The following is a 19703-nucleotide window of genomic DNA, read 5'->3' on the forward strand; positions in this document are numbered from 1 at the left end:
ACTATTTTTTTTTAGTTGAGCTGTTTTTACCCCAGGTATGGTGTGTGCAGGTTTGCTATTATCTTCTCGTATAAAACACAAATTTACTGATTTGATTGGTATTTCGAGCTCATTAACGTTTCATCTATTAAGTTTATGTATGTCTCCCTTTAACCAAGATTTCAAAATTCGTTGACTATAGCTCCTTTACTGTAAAGGTCTTTAATATTATCGTCTTCTAGCTCTGAGAGCGATCCTGCTTGTGATTTGCACGTATCAATCTCATCACTCGTTGGCTCGCTCGAATCGCTGCATCCAAGCTCGTATGTTTGTTAGCTTTTTAATTCTACATGTGCGTCTCCTACAAAAAGGGGAATTTTTTCTTTATTTATTACCATTATTTTATTGAAAAAGTTAAGACTAGTCTTAAATTTAGTGAGGATATCTGCACCAAAAATCCCTTTGAACGGTAGGTTGGAGTCGTCATTGATTGTCGTCTAGTCGTTTTTTTATCATGCAGATTTCCAATCCGGTTTCTACTAATAGGTCTTCTTGATCTATATATATTAAAGTATAAAAATTCCTTACAAGTCTCATTAATATTCGAATGACATGTAGAGGTTGGAGTACACCTAAAATTTTGTTTAGAACAGTGTGATCTGTGTTTTTGCAATACGCGCGCACCTTACAGGTAGCGGCAGTGTGACCATTTTTATTGCAGAGTTGACAATGCAGCAAATTCTTTGCTTGCATTTTAAGTTGCGTGCAATTTCCAGCTACGTGGCTGGGTGTGTCACACATTTGACAAATTATTTTAGAAGATATTTGTTATCTTTATTATGCCCTTGCTTACTGTGAATATTGCAAAATAACGGTGTTCTAGCTATATTGGTGCAAATTTTGGCAGTATGATTTACGTTATTACACAATTGGCATACAGTTTGGGTGTTCTGAGTATCGGTTCTGAAACAATCTCTTGCCGTACGACCTACCTTCCTGCATATTTGACACTTTAATTGTTTGAATCTACATTGTTTTTCAATGTGATTATAACGTCGACAAATTCTGCACTTTTTGGTGGTATCTTGAAAAACTGCGTTTTACTTGTCTGTCGTATGGCCTCTCTTTTAACTCAATTGACAGATAATTTTCTAATATACAGTCGTCTCCGGCATGTTTGCCTGATTAGCATAGGTTGCAATGAAGAGTTTATCGTTTTTTCTCAATGCGAGGTTCTTGTTTTACTTCTTGATTGCGTAAAGCTCGTTATACTTAAAGTATCTTTCCGCTCTAACGTGTTTCTCCAACTAACTTGCTTCTCAACAGCATACTCAAATTGGCTTCGCCTGTGATGCTTACTATTTATTTTGGTTTGCCACAGCCTTCAAGAAATACACTCAATGGTATATTTTCTCCGTTGAATTCATGTACCATCTTTAAGGCGTCCTCCAATGTGACATTTCGAGCTGCCATATGTTTTTCTAAAGGATTTGCAGGTCTAGGTACAGAAGGCTCGACCGGTGGGGATGAGATCCATTTTTTTTTACTTTGATAGCAGTATTATCAAGAGTATCTTCACTGTCTTCTCTAGTGGTAGAGTGCTAAATATTCGCTTCACGTATTGTTTTATGTGACGCTTCACGTATTGTTGTCTAACTTACCGTTATCAATGTCCAATGATTAGAGGCTTGAACTTCGATCAAAAAGTAAATCTGAATTATTTAATGATTCGCTTTCGCTGGTATGTAAATTCAGGTAACAAAGCTGATATTGTGCAAAATTTATCGACTTTGCCTTGGAGTTTTTTTCTTTGCAAAGCTTGTTGCCGTATAACACGTTCGACGCTTATTACTTTACATGGTGATAAGAGTGCGTTAAGTGTAGCGTATTTCTAGCCTTAATTTTTTTTCCCAAGATGTTTCCAGCTTTTCTATACGAATATCAACTTTCCTAAATAAGGAAGTTAGATTGACAGTGAGCGTATGGCAATCCCAAAGTAGTTCGGTGTATTTTTGCAATAAATTGTTTTTAAAAAAGTAACATGGATTTCTATATAATGTTTCACGTTTACTCGCTATAAAGTCTGAAACAACCCAAGCAAAGATATAATAGCCAGAATACAGGTTGAATCAAAGATAATCATTATTGCTTAATAGTGATGCAGCGATTTTTAAATTATATTTAATATTTATGAGCAAGTCGCAGAAAGTGACCAGAATAACACTGGTCGCGTTAATTTTGTAATATTCCATAATGCGCTCTTTGTATGGAATGGTTTTCAAAATTCCTGATCTACATCCGTTTTTGTGGTAAAAATATACTCTCACGTCATACCCTATAATGTTAAATGCTTTCACTAAATTGATGGTTGCTAAATAGTGGTAACTGAAAGTGGCCTTCCCAAGTACTGTAAGGCTGGTGTTTATCCATGACATAATTCAGATACTGAGTGCTATTTACTCTATGTGCAGTTGTGCAAATAAATCACTCAAATCGTTGGAATCGGTATCTTTTTTATCACTTAGATTTTTCGCTCATACTCGGTGTAAGGTTTTAAAATAATTTTGCAGAGCTTTTACTGAATCACACAGTGAAGCGACAGTACCCAGCAGTATGTGCCAAAGGTGCTTAAAATGTTTATTTTTTTTCGAACTCGATAAGAATAATAATATATAAGTAATATAATATAAAAATAAAAATAATATATAAGTAATAATAATAAAAAAAAATCCATCATCTCAAAAAAGAGGTAATATTAGTCTTCATACTTGAATCTTAGAAATTTTTAATGAGGGTGAGGTGCTATTTGGATCGTACAAGTTTCCAACTTAAACTCCTGAGGGAGAGGTTGCGTAGAGTCAGCCAGCCCGTGCAATTGAATGCACAGGGACTTCGCTTACTTAATACGTCTGTGCGCAAATAAATGCACTAGAGTCGTGTCACTTCAGAGTCAAATCTAGTAGCTTGCTTGCACCGCTGATAGAAAGGAAAACAAAAATACGTTTTCGTTAAGCTCGTTGTTGTTAATTTTTTCTTTAATTTTTTTTTTTTTTTTTTTTTTCTTTTTTTATTATAAAAATGCACTTATGCGCTTCATTTATTTCTAACAGTTTTTTTGAGAGGACTTTTTACTGACAATTATAATTTTTTTTTAACTAAACTTGAATCACTTTGCAGGTTTGTTTTCACTTTGGTTAGTTTTTTTTATTATTTCTTACTTGCACTTGCACTTGTACTCAAGCTCACAGGGAGTTTTATTTATTTGTGAATGGGTACTGGCTTATATATCAGCTGCTGAAGATGGTCAGGTAGAGATGTTGGCTGATGTTGTGTCGCTACTTTTTGGCGATCAGCAGCTGTGACTTTCTCTGGATGGTCATGGTCGTGAGCGTTGGGATCGTGTGGCATCTCCGTTGACGATGCTGGATATATTGCTTTTATATGCAATGTTATGAGTAAAATAACGTCGCTGATAATTTTTGGCCAAGAAAGTCGTTCATTACGGCGACTATAACTCACCGCAACACTCTGTTTCTTTGGCCAAAGCAGCACCAGCAAACCCGAGTTCCTCTCGGATGGTTCCCGTGGTTTTCCTCTCTTTTAGTAGGCTCCGAGTAAGTTCCCCTTCCATTTATTAAGGTTCCACCTTTGCTGCTTCTTTATATAACGTATTAATCTTTTCTTATCTGCTTTTAACGGTGCCTGTTCAGTCCATCTTTTAGCAGCTTCATTAAGTTGAAGGCTCCCTTAATGAAGAAGAACAGAGAGAGAAAAATAAATTCGAATTCACATACATATAAACAATATTAAAATAGGTCAACTAATTAATTCTCTTTCGCCCTAATCCTTCATACAGATTTAAAAAAAAAAAAAAATTTTTTAGAAATTTTTTACTTGCTTTGTTGCATAAGTGCTCTACGTTATCGCCACTGTGACCATAAAACCATTAATCCCTCCGGAGCCTCCAAAAAATATTCTCTGTTCCATCAAAAACAGCATAAGAGTAATTTTTACATTTAGGCCTTAGCTTTTGGTCGATAGCCTGGGGACTTGACAGATAAAATTGAAGACGGAGCACTGGGGCGAGAACAGGGGAGATAATTGTGGAAAGGTTGGCTAGCTACTTGGCTATCAGCATTTACACCAACGGTACGTGACTGACCATTTATTTCGAAATGGTAACTTAATTTTCTTTTAAGGGGGCTACAGTCGTCTATGGACTATAGTTTCTAGCATTTTCACAAGTAACACACGACACATAGCTTTCAAAATTCGGTTTGATAACTAAGAGTAAGCTACTTGGCCATTTATACCAACTGGCACAAAACCTAGTAGTATTTAATTTTTTTAACTAAAGCCTAGTTGTCTAGCCATCAGCATTAACAACAACTAGCACACAACTAAGCGTTGTTTGATTTTGCATAAAGGCTTGTTGCCTGAACATTGGCATTTTTACTGACCGGTACACAACGTAGCAATACTTGCCACTGGAAAAAAGTTGGTCGCCGTGCGCCACCAAATACAGTCACGCCATGTACTCACTTTCTTGGTCGCGCCGCATGCCTGTTTTGGGCGTGCGGCACACCCAAAGTACCTGGCGCACGGGAAAACTAAAATTTAGATGCGTGGCAGCACCAGCTACACGTTCGGCAGTACGCCCAATGTTTAGGACTGCTGTCTGCCTGTTTTGTTTTAAAAGAGGTGATGTGGCTTAAATGCTGTGCAGTTAACTTTTGTTTATAATTTAATGTAGTTGTAAAAATTAGTGGCAGTGTTTTTGTTGTAAGTGTATGTGTATATCTCCCAGGTAATATACCAGTGTACCTCACGTATACGCGCTTTTTTCATTTACAAAAAAAATTAATATCGAATAATTGAACAGTCAGAGATACCTTACATATCGCCTTGTACTTAAAATACTAGATCTAACGGAGACTTGTTAGTTGTCGCTCCATATTATTTGTAATTAAGTTAGATTATAATTAAATTTATGTGATTGTAATGTACATAACTAAAGAATATTACTTATACTCTACTTACTTGACACTTATTATTTAAAGTAAATTCCTCATTTCATCGAAGCATACCTACTCCAGAGAAAACATTTTACTTAACTAACTATACGTTACGTCATTTGTAATTAATAAAACATTAAAAAACACATTTTAAATAGCAAGCAAACTGCAATCATTATATAATTATGGTAATACAAAACCGTATTACATAATTAAAAATACGTCTTACTAATAAAAAAAATTGTTTAATAATTTACTGTACGAATTAGAAAAGTGCTTAATGCTAGAAATTAATTTTATTAACATTATTACTAATCACGCAAGTGATTTTTCACAATGCTAAACTACACAAGCTAATAGCATTATATATTCATAAAACAGGCAGACAGCAGTCCTAAACATTGGGCGTACTGCCGAACGTGTAGCTGGTGCTGCTGCACATCTAAATTTTAGTTGTCCCGCGCGCCAGGTACTTTGGATGCGCCGCGCACCCAAAACAGGCATGCGGCGCGACCAACAAAGTGAGTACACGGCGTGACTGTATTCGGTGGCACAGGGCGACCAACTTCATATAAATATGAAGGCTAGTTGCCTGGCCATCGGCATTTACACCAACCGGCACACAACGTAGCGTTACTTAATAAAGGCTAGTTGCCTGGCCATTGGCGTTAACACCAACCAGCAGACAACTTAGCATTGCTTTATCTTAAATAAAGGCTAGTTGCTTGGCCACCGACATTAACACTAACTGGCACACAACTTAGCGTTTTTTGATTAAAATATATTTTCTTCATAAATTGATATTTTTCTTACACCACCTGCTTGGCCATGAATATTTGGATTAAACAACCCGTAATTATGCATTTCACGCAAAAAAAAACTATAGGGGATGTGTAAGAAATAACTTTGAAAGTATTTTTACTTACTTTTACTGTCTTAAAAAAAGGGAATTCAAAGTGGCTATCGAGGTAGAATCTGGGTGGCTGGAGATATTTGCAGTTCAAATAATGGACCAAATTTTCCAGGTCACAAATAGACTTCAACCGGATTCTCCAGGTCGTGTATACTAGTCTGGCTACTGCTCTGGGTATATTATTAAGCTGGCCTAACCATCAAATGTATCAGCCAGGTTCTCCAGGTTATACGTCTACAGTATAGCTACTGCTTTAGATGTACACCCAAGCTGGCCTGAGCATTGAACAAATTTTTTGGACTAAGCTGCTTGTGAAGGAGGCCATGGGCTTATGTAGCTGAAAATCTTCCCTTCTTATTATTGCCACTATGACCAGAGACGAGGAGACGTACATAGGTTATTAGAGTCTGCATTATCTCGTGGCAAAAAGAGAGAACGATTTTTTACATGATTTTTGTCTTCCTTGACATGTGCTGTTTTGGTTTTGGGGTTATGCTTACTTGCCAAAGAATATTGTATGTCAACGATACTGGTCTCAGTGTTCGCTTATCGAAAAATAGGTCGCATGACAGTTCACGTGATTTTTGGCTTGGTGGCCTTGAAGATTGTGAGTATTAAGGAAAAAAACTGTTAGAAGTGTAGCATGGTGTTGTCAAGTCTCGTTGCATGAACGCTGGCCAATGTATGAATATCAACATCCTGGCTTGTGCGGCCGCTTATTGACGAATGGTTAAGACATAGAAAAAAAAAGATAGAAAACAGTTATTGACTGTTATCGGACGATGCAAATAAGTCTGTCGGAGCATAAGGAGAGAAGAATATAAAGACTAGTTCTTGGGTCTTTCTTTTACTAATCCAGTAAATGAGCCCAAAAGGGTAGAAAAATCGGAAAACAACTGATTTAAATAGGACCTTCTGCATTATGTTTCTGGAACCTTTAGGAACATTTATTACCCTTTACCTATTCTGTCAAATAAAAAAAAAAGAGTTTTATAAAAATTTATAACGTAGACAGTTAAAACTTGTTACTTAGAAGTTTTTTTAGTAAATGAACACAAATTTAAGGTCCAAATTCTGAAGTCCCATCATGTACACTTATTTCTCTTCAAATTATTTCAAATGTTTTTAATTTTTTTTAATTTTGTGTTTGTGATTTTACAAAATAAATAAATTTGATGTTTCTTAACCAATCACGTATCGTTAAATTTAAAATTTCTTAAATATTTAATTTATTTAAGGGCAACGGGCTTACCTTTTTTTTACGTTTATGAATGATACCACTTTCCATAAAAATTGCGCGATAAAGACAAGTTATAATAGGAGACATTATTCACGTTCAATTTAGTTACTTTTTGAAGTACATAATAATTTTGAAAATTTTATTATTCTTTTAATAATAAGACATGGAATGTAGTTTATAATTTTGTGCGCTTTTATGAGGGTGCGCTTGCTAGACATTATCAACATCTTCTCTTGGAGTTTTATGGAAAAACGTAATTTTAACAGTTGAGACTTGTAACTCAGCGATTTTAAGGGTCGCTGAACCCGAGTATAAGGTCAAAATACAAAATTTTTTGTCCTTGTATTTATTATGAGACAGTTTTTTGTTAAAAATGCTCATATTCTGGGGTAGAATCGAATAATTAATGTTTTGCTGTGAAAATGGTATCTACGGAGTTTTTTTGGATCAAATGGAAAAATTTGTTACTGCAAAAAAACTTTGACAACTTTTAAAAGAAATTTTTAATAAAAATTTTAGAAAAACATGTAAGTAAAAGCTTTTTAATCTCTACAAAAAATAAAAAGTTATTAACAATATTTATGAAGTATTTAAATATATTACTGAATAATTAAATTAACACTTATCATAGTCTGATTAATGTTCTAGCACTGCCAACGGATATTCGAAACTATCTTTAGTCTAAAAATCAGAGCTATGTGCCAGTATTTTATAAAAATAAGTTTTTATACAGCAATCGCAGCTTCTGAAATATTTGGAAATAGTTACGTTTCATACATCTTAGATATACTTTAACTCTTTAAGTACAAAATAATCTGGCTAAAATTATTTATATTTCCTGGTTAGCATTCAAAGTTGGTTCTCTTTGAAGCTGCAGCAAGCCGATACTCTCAAAAGCGCACAAAATTATGAACTTCATTTTAAGTTTTATTGATGCAAGAATAATGAAATTAAGAAGTAGTATTATTTGCGACCGTAAAAAAACCATGAGCTCATTGCCCTCAAAATTTATTAGATCTTTTTAAAATAAAAATTTTTCGATACGTTATTGGTTAAAAAACGTATGATTTATTTATTTTGTAAAATTACAAACACCAAATTAAAAAATTCAAAAACATTTCAAATAATTTAAAGAACAATAAGTAAACATGATAGAACTTCGAAATTGTGACCTCATATTCACGTTTATTGACCCAAAAAACCCCCGAGTAACAATTTTCAACTGTCTACGAAATAAATTTTCATAAAACTCCAAGAGATGACGTTAAGCCCTTCCACCCTAGGCACCAGATACCTCAGAGATTATAGCCGTCGTCATAATCGTGTTCAGCGACGCTCAAAATCACCGAGTAACAAGTTTCAACTGTCTACGTTACGAATTTCTATAAAACTCTAAGAGATGGCGTTGATACTCTCCACTTATGGGGTAAGGTCCACAATGCCCAGGTAGACTCTGGGACTAGGACGGGCTCCCATAAGACCAGAAGTTTCGTCAAAAAGGAGAAATCAAGGAGCCAGTGAGTGACTAAATCAAAAGAAGCTTCATTGACGGAGCGACTTGTAAGGCGACTGCTGTGGCCAGCAGTCGTACAAAGAAGAAGGAATGTAGTGAGTGGGTAGGCCACTACAATGAAGAAGCGCTGCAATCGCAAGCAAGCGTGGAGGGTGGAGTCGGTACTGCAGAGCTCTGAGTACCTACACACCCTTGGCACCAGGTACCTCAAAGAGTATCGCCATCATCATAGTCATGATCAGTGACCCAAAAAACCTCTGAGAGATCATTTTGGAGGCTGGATATTAATTTAACGAAATTTTTTACCTCGTCACTTTTTTGGGGTGCCTATAGGGGGTGGAATCTATCCTAGTTTTTTAAATGTATATTGGCCAAAATAGGTTAAGGGTGCGTTTTCGTATTTTTCTACATATTACAGTTTTTTGCAGCTTATTTAATGGATTATACTCGGTCTCTCTTCATACGTGTGTCACGAAGAATAAGCTAGAGTGCTTGGTATATGTGTAAGTATGCAGCTGTAAGACTATATTAGCTTTTGTTCGTTGCTCTAAGAATTAAAGAATTATATCGCAGTGTCTATCAAATCTTAAGATGCAAATAGATCGTTATCAAATTATTATATTTATATTCTTGTGTGTAAAGTTATGGCAGACTTCTTAGACCTCAAGAAATTGTTTATACGTACAACAGATGCATTAGCCTACACTATAGAAGGGGAACTCTCACAAGGAAAAATGGAGAAAAATAAATACCATCGCCTTTATATTTTACTTCTTGACCAAAAGTAAAAGCAATGACTTCACCTTTTCCTAGCATAAGCTTTAATGTATTGTATAAAGTAACTAAACGTTGCCCCATATAGAAGAAAATTTAGTTGCTGATCCTTGGCCTCTTCTGTGACTAGACGACGGATACGTACTTCTCAAGTTTCGACGTTATTTGTACTTTGAGTACAGAGTAGATTTTAACTTTTTAAACTTATTTGGTTAGGAAATATTTAAAGTAATACTTTTGTAGGCGTGTAATGTGCCAAGCTAAATCAACGATTTGAGATTTTGACCTTGAGAAAAAGTAAGACGAAAGTAAATTTTGCTTGAGTTTCTCCCCTTTCCTCGTCCCCCGTGACATACTTCTGGCCTTCTGTACACCACATGACGCCATATAATATAACCACACCACACAATTTTGATTTTATCACTTTTTCTTTGACCAACTCTTAAAAAAAAAAAAAACAACCATTTTCTCAGAGACTTTAACCTCTGAATTTTTGCACACTAGTCAAGGCCTTTACGCACTCTGTTGCGAATAGTCTCAATATGGTGAATATGATTCCTGCATGTTATGGTGTAGTTTGTAACTTACTTCTTATGTTAATTATTATTTATTGTATATTCATTTATTTTGTTTGATTGAAAATTTAATTAATAAAGAATTCACTTAATAGAATAATTTTTTTCTTTAATATTTGTTTAAAAAATTCGGGAATTAGTATATTTTTGCAGAACACCTTTTTAATTTACTATTAAATATTTATTTGCATATACTTTATTTATTACTTTTATAGTAAATAAATAATTGTCGACACAACTTTTTATGTTTTGTCAAAATTTTCCAAAATTAAAAGAAAATTTTTTTTTCTGTGCAATTACAACAACTAATTTTTATTGTGTTTTATTTTTTTACAATCTTTTTGTTCGTAATGAAAGCGCTTTTTTTACTGAAAGACGTTCTTCATATACTTAGTGGGGAAAAACTTCAGAGAGGGGAGAGAACGCTAATGTGTGCAGTAAAGCTAGCAATTGTTTTTCTCATGTGGATGTACCCACATGCATGCATTTACGCAGATCTCATCCCCTTTTTCTAAATTCATTAAAAAACTAATGGGATTTATTTGAAAATTTGACAGATTTATCTAAAAGAAGTCTTTTGTACCCAGAAAAAGGGAGGTTCCTACGAATCATACAAATACCATTCAACGCGATTTTTTTATAAGCTTACATGTTAAATATGAAATTTTTTAAATGTAATAAATATAAAATACTGGTACAATCGAACGAGCTAAAATTTTTGTGAATATTTTTTATGCTATTTCAATACACATTTGGCGTTTGAATATTATTTGTCAAAAAAATCTATGTGTAATTAAAGTCTTGACGGGTCATTCACTAATATATTATAATACCCTGAGAAAGTGATACTGCGAAATGGTTTTTCTTAATTTAATGGATACAGTTATACTTTGAGTGTCAAATATGGACTAGAAATAAGTATGGGATCGTATATAATAGATTTGAGCGTGAAGTTATAGATGTAATAAGTGTATAGGCAGTAGGAATTTGTTTTGGAACCATCAGAAGATTCAACGAAAGTTCAGTCTTGTACTGTCCAGCCTAAATATTATTTTTATTGTATTTTGCCATAACACATTTTTTTTAATTGTCAACTTATTAAATATAAATTGAAATCATATTCAATTAACGTCAGTATACTTATTCCTACGATAATTGCACCACCTGCATATAAAATATTGTTCCAAACAAGGTATTTTTATACTTAAATTACATTGTTTGCCATATAATTTTATAAAAGTATAACTTTATACTTAGGTCCCTAAGCACTTACTGTCCTACCGTTTTGTTACGTTCTAAGTCAGAAGTTAAATTATTGATACGGTTTTATTTTACGATATCCTTAGTTCTTAAGTAGCATACGCAATGAAGCATACATCGTTAGGCACTGCACCTATTCTACAGCGTTATAAACATGAGAAACATATGCTTATATAACGATGTATGTATTTCATTTATAAGTAGAAAGCGATGTTCGTCACAAAAAATTATACAAATATATTTTTAAATGTAATGAGTTGCATTGGTTAAGTATTTAAAATGTTGTAACATAATTTTAAAAAACTTGTTGACACGTACAAAACATAATAAACTTATATATAAATTTATTGACAGATATATAGTCTCGTGAGAAGTGGTTCAAAGTTACGTACAAAGACTGAAGCCTAGCCTGATTAAAAAAAAATTTTCTAGGATCCAAACAACAAAAATACGTTGGAAAAATATGCAGAGTACTAAGAGTAATAATTTCTTGTTGTTAAAAATATTAATACTGTTTCTCTTTTAATAGTATTGGGCTCAAAGAGAAGTGAAAAAAAAAAAAACAGAGATAGATGCAACGTCCTTGAGTATTAAAGAAATCTTGCGGTCCTACCGTCCCAGATTTTCCAAAAACTCACTGGATTCGACCTTGTTGTGTGTAGACACGAAATGTCCTTAAGCCCTTTAAAATGTAAAGTGATCGGTTTAATAAATCTTAACGGTGTCTAATGAATTTTTTTTTCTTTTTTTTCTTTATTTTACTATCGATGCTAAAACTTACTTTTCAAGGAGCTACTTGAATTTTTTTAAATACATTTTTATATTTGTTTGAGTATAAATGATTTAAAACAATTTACACCTCTTTTAGGCAGATCGATGGTAATTTTTAAAGAAGGATAATGTTCCATGTAAGCGGAACCAGTGGCTATGGCGCAAGCTTAGACTACCCACAACACAACCAACAGACTCAACAGCAGCAACAGCATACGCCACAACTTCAAGCTCCCGTGTACGTACCTTCATCAAGGCCAATTGTGTCATCATCGTCATCAACCACTTCTACGCAGTACCACTCCTTTTCTAATACAGTGACTCAGGTTTGGTAAGCATGTACGAGTTACTTCAAACAAATTTGAACAGTATAATTAGTTACATTTTAGTAAGATCATTAACACAGACAAATAGATAATGTAATAGTCCAGCTTTTAAAACAAAGGTTTTTGTGTTCTGTACAATATTATAATTTAGTTTAAGATATTTCCATGAAAAGTTAACTACATGACTATATTTGTTACATTTTTTGAAGAATAACTTAAGAAACTTGTGTGCCACATCATGGCATACTTATAAGTGCAGCATATAAATTGTACAGAAGTACACAAATAATTTTAAATACCTATATATAATTCTTTTTCGTTCTTATATTAGTAAACAATTCCAAAACAATAGAATAATTCATTTACATTTACCTGCATAAGTAATAATTTGGTTCTAATGGAATAAAATTTTCCTTTAGAAAATACTTAAACATAACATATAATTACTTGTTAAATATTCTACAGCATAAAGTAAAAGCCAAAAAAACGAAGTTATTTATCAAAACTCTTTAAAAAAATTTTTTTTTAAGTACAAATCATTAAAATAAAAAAAACAGAGAAAAAAATTTTCTTGAAGCGATAGAAGTCACAAGATTTGTACAAACTATTAAAGTAATTTTTTTGATCTAGTTGAGTATGTAACTGTGCCTTTTAATATACATACTCACCCATATTCAATGCTTGTAAGAATTAACCAAAAGAATCCTAAGATGTGACTTATTGTATACATGGATACACATCTGTAATCGTACGTTGTCATGGTATGATACCGTGAGACTACTTCCAGTAATAGAGGTCAGTAGGGCGAAAAGGAAATTTTGTTAAGAAAACTAGTATAAAGGTGTAAGGGAAAAGAGGACAAAACAAGAAAAGGCCGAAAGAGCTTTAGATTAGCGTGGGACTGCAAGCGTGCGTGAGACTTTCATTTTTACGGCAAAAAACTTTTTTTTTTCCTTGATGTTCTCTGGCGTTTGCGCGACACACGTGTTTAAGCGGTGTTTTTTCTGGGGGTTAAAAAAGAGACCCGTGAGCTGCCTTGTCTATGAAGAGAGTCCAGTAAGAGGCAAGGGATCCGTTAATCCAAGGTCAACAAGCTCCAAGGGAAACGACGGCCTCAGAACATGGTCAGTGGAGACTCCTACTATTTTAAGGTCTAGGCCCTTTAACGATCCATGGAAATACGTGAGGACTGTGGCGTACAGTAAGTAATGGTCTCCAGATGACCGTTTTATTGTAAGGGGCAGTGGCCCTTGATTAGCCCACATGAGTCGTCCTGTGCCATGATTTTGCGTCGCGAGCTCATCCAGCAATTATGCTCGACGTGCGGTTATACCCCCTCCCACACACATACACACCTACATCTGCGAGTACTTCCATTGTATCTTGTATTTCTGTTTGAATTCCTTGTTTCATTTCAAAATACTACTCGTGAGTGCTAATTTCTTGGTGCGCCCTATCCCCTTTGTGTGCCATGTTAAAAGTAGAAGCAAGGAGCGACGACGACACTGGTCACCATGATACGTAGCCCCAGTGGTGTTTTAGTGTACAAGACTCATGCATATCATTTACAGGGATTGTCGCCCAGGATACCCGGGCCACAGAGGCTCGGTCAAAGTGAAGTGATTTTACCTTGTTTTTCCGCATCGTGCGCACACCCCGAAACACATAAGAACGGGCAGCTTTATAAGAGTGACGTTTATTGTTGTTGTGTAAAATAGTAATCAGTTGTTGTTTTTTAAAAAGGTTAATTAAATAAATAGACTTTGTGAAAAAAAGCGATCTTTTCTTTATAGAAAAATATATTTATTTAGTTGACCTGACATAGATCTTTATTAAATAAAGAAAAATAGGAACACTTTTTGTTAGACAACATACGTTTCATACATATTGTAACGTGGCAAACCAACGTCACGGTAAGAGTATGGGCTTAGCAATGAAAGACAGAAAAGGGGTGGTACAATGCATACGATCCCTACCCAATCTAGGGCTCCTGTACCTGAACCTATCCCTACTATGAGCAGCACAGCCAACACTCAACCATATATGAAGATTGATGTGTGTGTGTGTGTGCTAAGACATGCAGGTTGTTAGAACACCGAGGCAGCAGGAATTGGCAGACTGACAGGACAATCACTCTCGCTCTTGTCTGCTCACGGTCGTGACGCGCAATTCGAAGGCGACGTAATACTTAGTTGGCGTACGTTCATTTTTTCGTGTGTGCAGGAAGAAAATAAGGTGTATAGCACCAACTGTCAGCAGAAGACGCAGCAACAGCTATCTGCTGACGACCCAGACTGCTACGACAGCCTACACACTCAAGCTGCCAAGGACTAGTGTGCCCAAGTGCCGACGCCTGCCCATTGGATCTCCTGATGCCCGCAGCTAGTGCTATAGCGAATATCCCTACAGTGGTGAGAACGGTAGGCCCATTTTCTTGTATCCCGTCCCTACTGCGTAATCATCGTGCTGAGCAGCAACTGCCAAAGCGACACCGGCAGAGCTAAGACTACATTCATTAGGCTAGGTTGGATAGTTAGACAGTGCAAGTATTCATCTATTAATTGCAATGAGTTGATGAAAAATGTAAATAGTGACTGTATACGAAAACATTGGTGTCTTTCATTAGTATACATTCGAGCGCCAACCATTCATCCCATCCCTTCCATCCTATAGAAAACTAATTATATGCCAGGTCTTGCTGCTAACTGCAAAGCGAGAAAAGCATGACGTGTTACATGGCACTCGACAGTTGTACAGGCAGTTGCTTGGCACGGTGCGCTTAAGTGGCTATTTTTGTGTGCGTACCATGTGCTTTGGCAGGTAGGTTCCCTTACGCTGACTGCCTAGCCACTTCAATTACACATTTTAATATATATGAATTGGTTGCCTCTATCGTCCTGTTTTGCTTATTTTCGTAACTGCTAATATTTTGCACACATAAATATGACAGTCTCATCGATAAACTTATACTTTTTCTTCAGTGCGATCGCGACAGAGGAAGATACACTTCAAGCGTTAAGTTACGAAACGATAACAAGAGTGATCGCGTAAGCAGTTATGCAATACACAGATGGGGAAATACTCTAATATTTGATATTGTTGGGATTAAGAAGTAATAAGACCATTCCCAAAGCCAAGGATCAGTTGCAACGCTTCTTTAACAGAAAATATATCAAAACAACAGCTAGTGTATAAAATAAAGAAGCTAATGAAGTCACGCAATTAGAAAAAAAAAATTTAGCTATGGAGCTTTCAGACGTAAAATTGAGGCTGAAACACCGCAAATTCCAGTTCATACAAAATAAATCGTCAGAAACGAACATTAGCACCACAAGGGTGGATCGTGCCAACACCTCGTCACCCACAACTCAACAATACCTTGAGGTTGTGAGAGGGCAAGTGCGTCACGATCTCGACAATGTTGGGATGCTTTACAACCAAATAGAAATGTCATCGGTAGTTCACGATGCTCAAGAGATGCTAACGTACAGGTACTAGACTTCACAAACCTACAGGAGGACGTATAAGTGGCCATCATAGAAGATAATACGAGATCCTCCTTATAGACTGTCCAAAGTGTTAGCGGAAGGTCCTGTATGTAAATCAGTGGAAAACTTGGCAACCACACCAGAAGCAAGTAGGGCTGCCGCAGAAAACGTATGGACAGAGCACAGAGAACAAGAAGCAGGTATGAAGATAACTCAAGGGGCAAATCTGGCACTCAATGACAATAGCCACTGAATAGATTTGAGAGCTGAAAATGGGATACAAATGATGCAAACGGACGTTGGATAACATGGTCAGACGAAAACCTGATCGATTATCGCTGAGAAGTCTCGGCAGCTTGTGTACAGCATTATGACGCACAGTCGGGGTAGGGTAGTACAATTCGTCATGCAGATGGCAAGGTTGAATATACCTCCACGTTTACATCCTAAGCGCTCAACGTACCCCATCATACGTCGAGTAAACGCCAAGCGCACTCTACCATTCATTCGTACGATTCTGGCACAACACTGTGAGAGGCTCACGATATAACCCATTTACAAACCAAAAATGTAACCCGGCAATTACTAAGATATCCCACGAATATACAGTTACCGTTAACTGATATTATCAACCAACTGAAGGTGGATATACACAACTATAACTAGTGTAAATAAAGGTTATTACCTTTTGGTTCTGAATGGCGATTTCAGGCAAAGGGGTAAAGGTGGTTTTCGTACGGACGCTATGCATGGACCACTGGGTTCGTTAGTAAATGATTTGAAAATGTCATCACACCGATGAGAATCCCAGATAAGGTATGAGAGACACACGGTAAATATTTAAGCTCACTAGAACGTTCCATTTCTTAAGTGAGCTAAAGATGACCCGGAAGATTTTTTGCGTGGTTGTGGAAATGAGTGAAAACATACAACCTGTTATTAAAGGGATTGTTAAGAGTGTTACTGGCAGTGTTTGACTCGAAACCTAACAACTAGTTACGATGAGAAAAATACTACTGGCAATCTATAGGTGACTTTATCACTGCTTTCCAGTTGCAGTATGGGATTTACTATCTACAGGGTAGGGATAATAAGGTAGCTGAAAACTGCACACAAGCACCGCATTAGAAATTGCAAGTTATCCATCTTATCTGTGAATTCCATTGAATAAAATTTACTCTCCCCAGCAACTATACAAACAGATTAATCGGTCATTTAAAAATTCTCATCCTTATTATCACAGTGGAATTTCAAGGGTGGAGATTGACCATTTCAATCGTTTTCTGCTATTAGGCAAAAGTGTAGAATTAACCTAGCAACAGGATAAAGACTACTGCCCACCTCCACAACCCAAGGACTGTCTGTTTTTGTTGACATTTTTTATTCTCCAAAAGCAGACGGCATCAAGGAAAGTTGTGGCAGTATCAAGTATCCTCACCCCTAGCGTTAAAGATATAAAAGCATTGAATGCGACAGCTTATACTACACTGGTAAAAGAGGATAAAGCGGCAGAAAAACCAAAAAGTTCACAGTAGCAATTAGAGGAACTGCTAGCTCCATTAAGAGATATAATGCCAGGAAAACAAAAGGCCGCTGAATGACGTCAGGATGTACAAGCGTCGGATTCTAAGAAGATTGAGTCAACTGGACATAACAGAAAAAGTCCTAGTGATAACGTCTTTACGTAAAACAAGGACCGATGGTGCTTCTTTTTTTGCAACGGCGGACACTGGTGTAATAGTTTTCCCCACCGTAAGTACTGTATGAAGTGCAGTAAGATAGGGGACAAACGCTTTAAGTGCCCTTAGTGTAATATGAAGAAACCAGAAAACTCTAGAGGAGAGGGGCAGTAGGAGTCAATGCCACCTCATCGAAGCAGGTCAAGACTCCCAAAAAACCAAAGGTAACAGTAATTAATGTAGATGACAATAAGGAATAACAGGAAAGCTTAGAAATTTGCGATAAAACTTGTGGTACTGACAGTTTAATCATGGCTAGTAGGAAAACTATGCGATGTATAGAAAGCACCCACCAGATTTATGGGAAAAAGAATTATTGAAAAACTATGGATGGCAACGGCAAAAAATATTGCTGGACCAAAATGTCCATCGAAGAATGGACACCGATACCTATTGATTATTCAGGATCTATTCACTAAATACGTGAAGATAAAGGCACTCTAAAAGACAGACGGAAAAAGGATCCAGAAAATGTTAGAGGAAATAGTATTTAACAGATTAAAAAAACCGAAATCTTTTCTATCTGATAATGGCACGAAGTTTGTCTATCATAAATTGTGAGATGCACACTTGCAAGAGATTGCACTAGCATTGTACGCGATGGAGCAAGCATCCATGAAGCTAACTCCGGCTTTGCTAAACTTTGGCTAAAATTTGCCGCCAGTGGTATTTCCCAACCGTGACATCCTAGCTACGTCTTTAGACCTGACAAAGACTTCCTTGTCAGCCAGAAAGGTAAGCCACTTAGAAATTATATGGAAATTGTTTGTTAAATATCTTGAGTCAGCGCGAAAGAAGCAGGTAAAATACTATGGTCAAGGGTGAAGGGTAAAATCGTTGGCGTTACGGGGTAGTATAATGCTAAGAAACCATGTGTTATCCTTAGCAGTTCAAGGATTTACAGTGAAACTTAGCCCAAATTTTAAGGCTCCTATACTGCAACCCAGTTGCTTTCATATGTAGTAGTCAAAGTCAGTGACAACACAACAGGAAACTTAATAAAAACTCATATTAATGACCTCAAGCGATACACGAAACACACTGACAGTAAACGTAAAGTGAGCTATATTCCTACAGATTCCAACCAAGGAAATGTGAAGAATTACGCATAAACCAACTGGGCACGAGACTTGGGCAGCCTCGTCAAGATGAGTATGCGATCCCTTACTTGATGACCTGTACCTCAATCCAAGCGAGGCAGAACTGAGAGGATCTGGCGTAGTCGCCTACCTAGTACAGTAAGCTATCCAACAAATTCTAAAGGAAAAATCACTCTGGGACCTGTGAGCCACCTACGCGGGTAAGAAAATCTAGTTTTGTTCCCCTACCACGGTACTGCTTACCACCGCTGATCTCTACCAAGGCACCCACAAGTATTTTGCAACAGATTCACTCAGATCCTAAACTAGAAAGCCCGCGGGACCTTAAGACGTCGGACCAGCTATTGGGGATCGCCAGTACCCCAGTTAAAGGATGACGAGGAGAGGCTCTGGATGGTACTTCACTAGGTTTAACTGTCGCAAAGACGACACGTACCAGGGATGGAATCAGCGTTGTCGTGCCCACTACGTCAAGCTGTACCACTATCCCTACAGGTGCTAACAGAAATGGCAGAAATTTGGCGGCTCATGGACCTGGAGGTATCAGGGCCAAAGAGGCATTTCTGGGCCTCCATCACTTATTTCAGACGCTGATCTCCTAGAAGAGGAGCCAATTTAAATCCCAGAAGCCATTTCAGCTCTGAATCAGGGTTACTGGGAGTGGGGGGATCTAGATCACCGTTATGTGCTGTGGTTCAGTGGCAACCCAAGAAAGAAGTTTTGCCACAAGTTTGGCAAACAAAAGGTCAGTATCACAAACTGCCCACATTGTTGTAAATTGTGGGTGGCAGAGAAGCGGGTCTTTTTAACCAGAAAAGGGGGCAAGAATACATGCCACGCTGAGAAGTCATGCCTGATGAGACAACGGTGACCATTCCTACGGTTAGAGAAATAATTTTTTTTCTCCCTTTCTCTTCTTCTCTCCTCTCTAATTAAGAATTAACTTCGTTTTTCTATTTAATTTTGTCATTTCTTAAAACGTATATTCTTTTTATTTTATATAATGTATA

At 36.4% G+C, this 19703-nt stretch overlaps 1 protein-coding gene across 1 annotated transcript in view; it reads left to right on the plus strand.

The window, feature by feature from the left end:
* Positions 1–15609: 15609 nt before the first annotated feature.
* Positions 15610–19703, plus strand: part of LOC106642712 (uncharacterized) — a 339578-nt gene continuing 335484 nt past the window's right edge. The window contains exon 1 of the mRNA XM_089598092.1: positions 15610–15857. Coding sequence (XP_089454218.1) covers positions 15610–15857 — 248 coding nt within the window. The remainder of the gene's footprint in view (positions 15858–19703) is intronic.

This window comes from Copidosoma floridanum, unplaced genomic scaffold, assembly GCF_036245765.1.
Source record: "Copidosoma floridanum isolate Cflo_tuat_1 unplaced genomic scaffold, Cflo_Japanese_pri ptg000005l, whole genome shotgun sequence".
Taxonomy (NCBI): Eukaryota; Metazoa; Arthropoda; class Insecta; order Hymenoptera; family Encyrtidae; genus Copidosoma; species Copidosoma floridanum.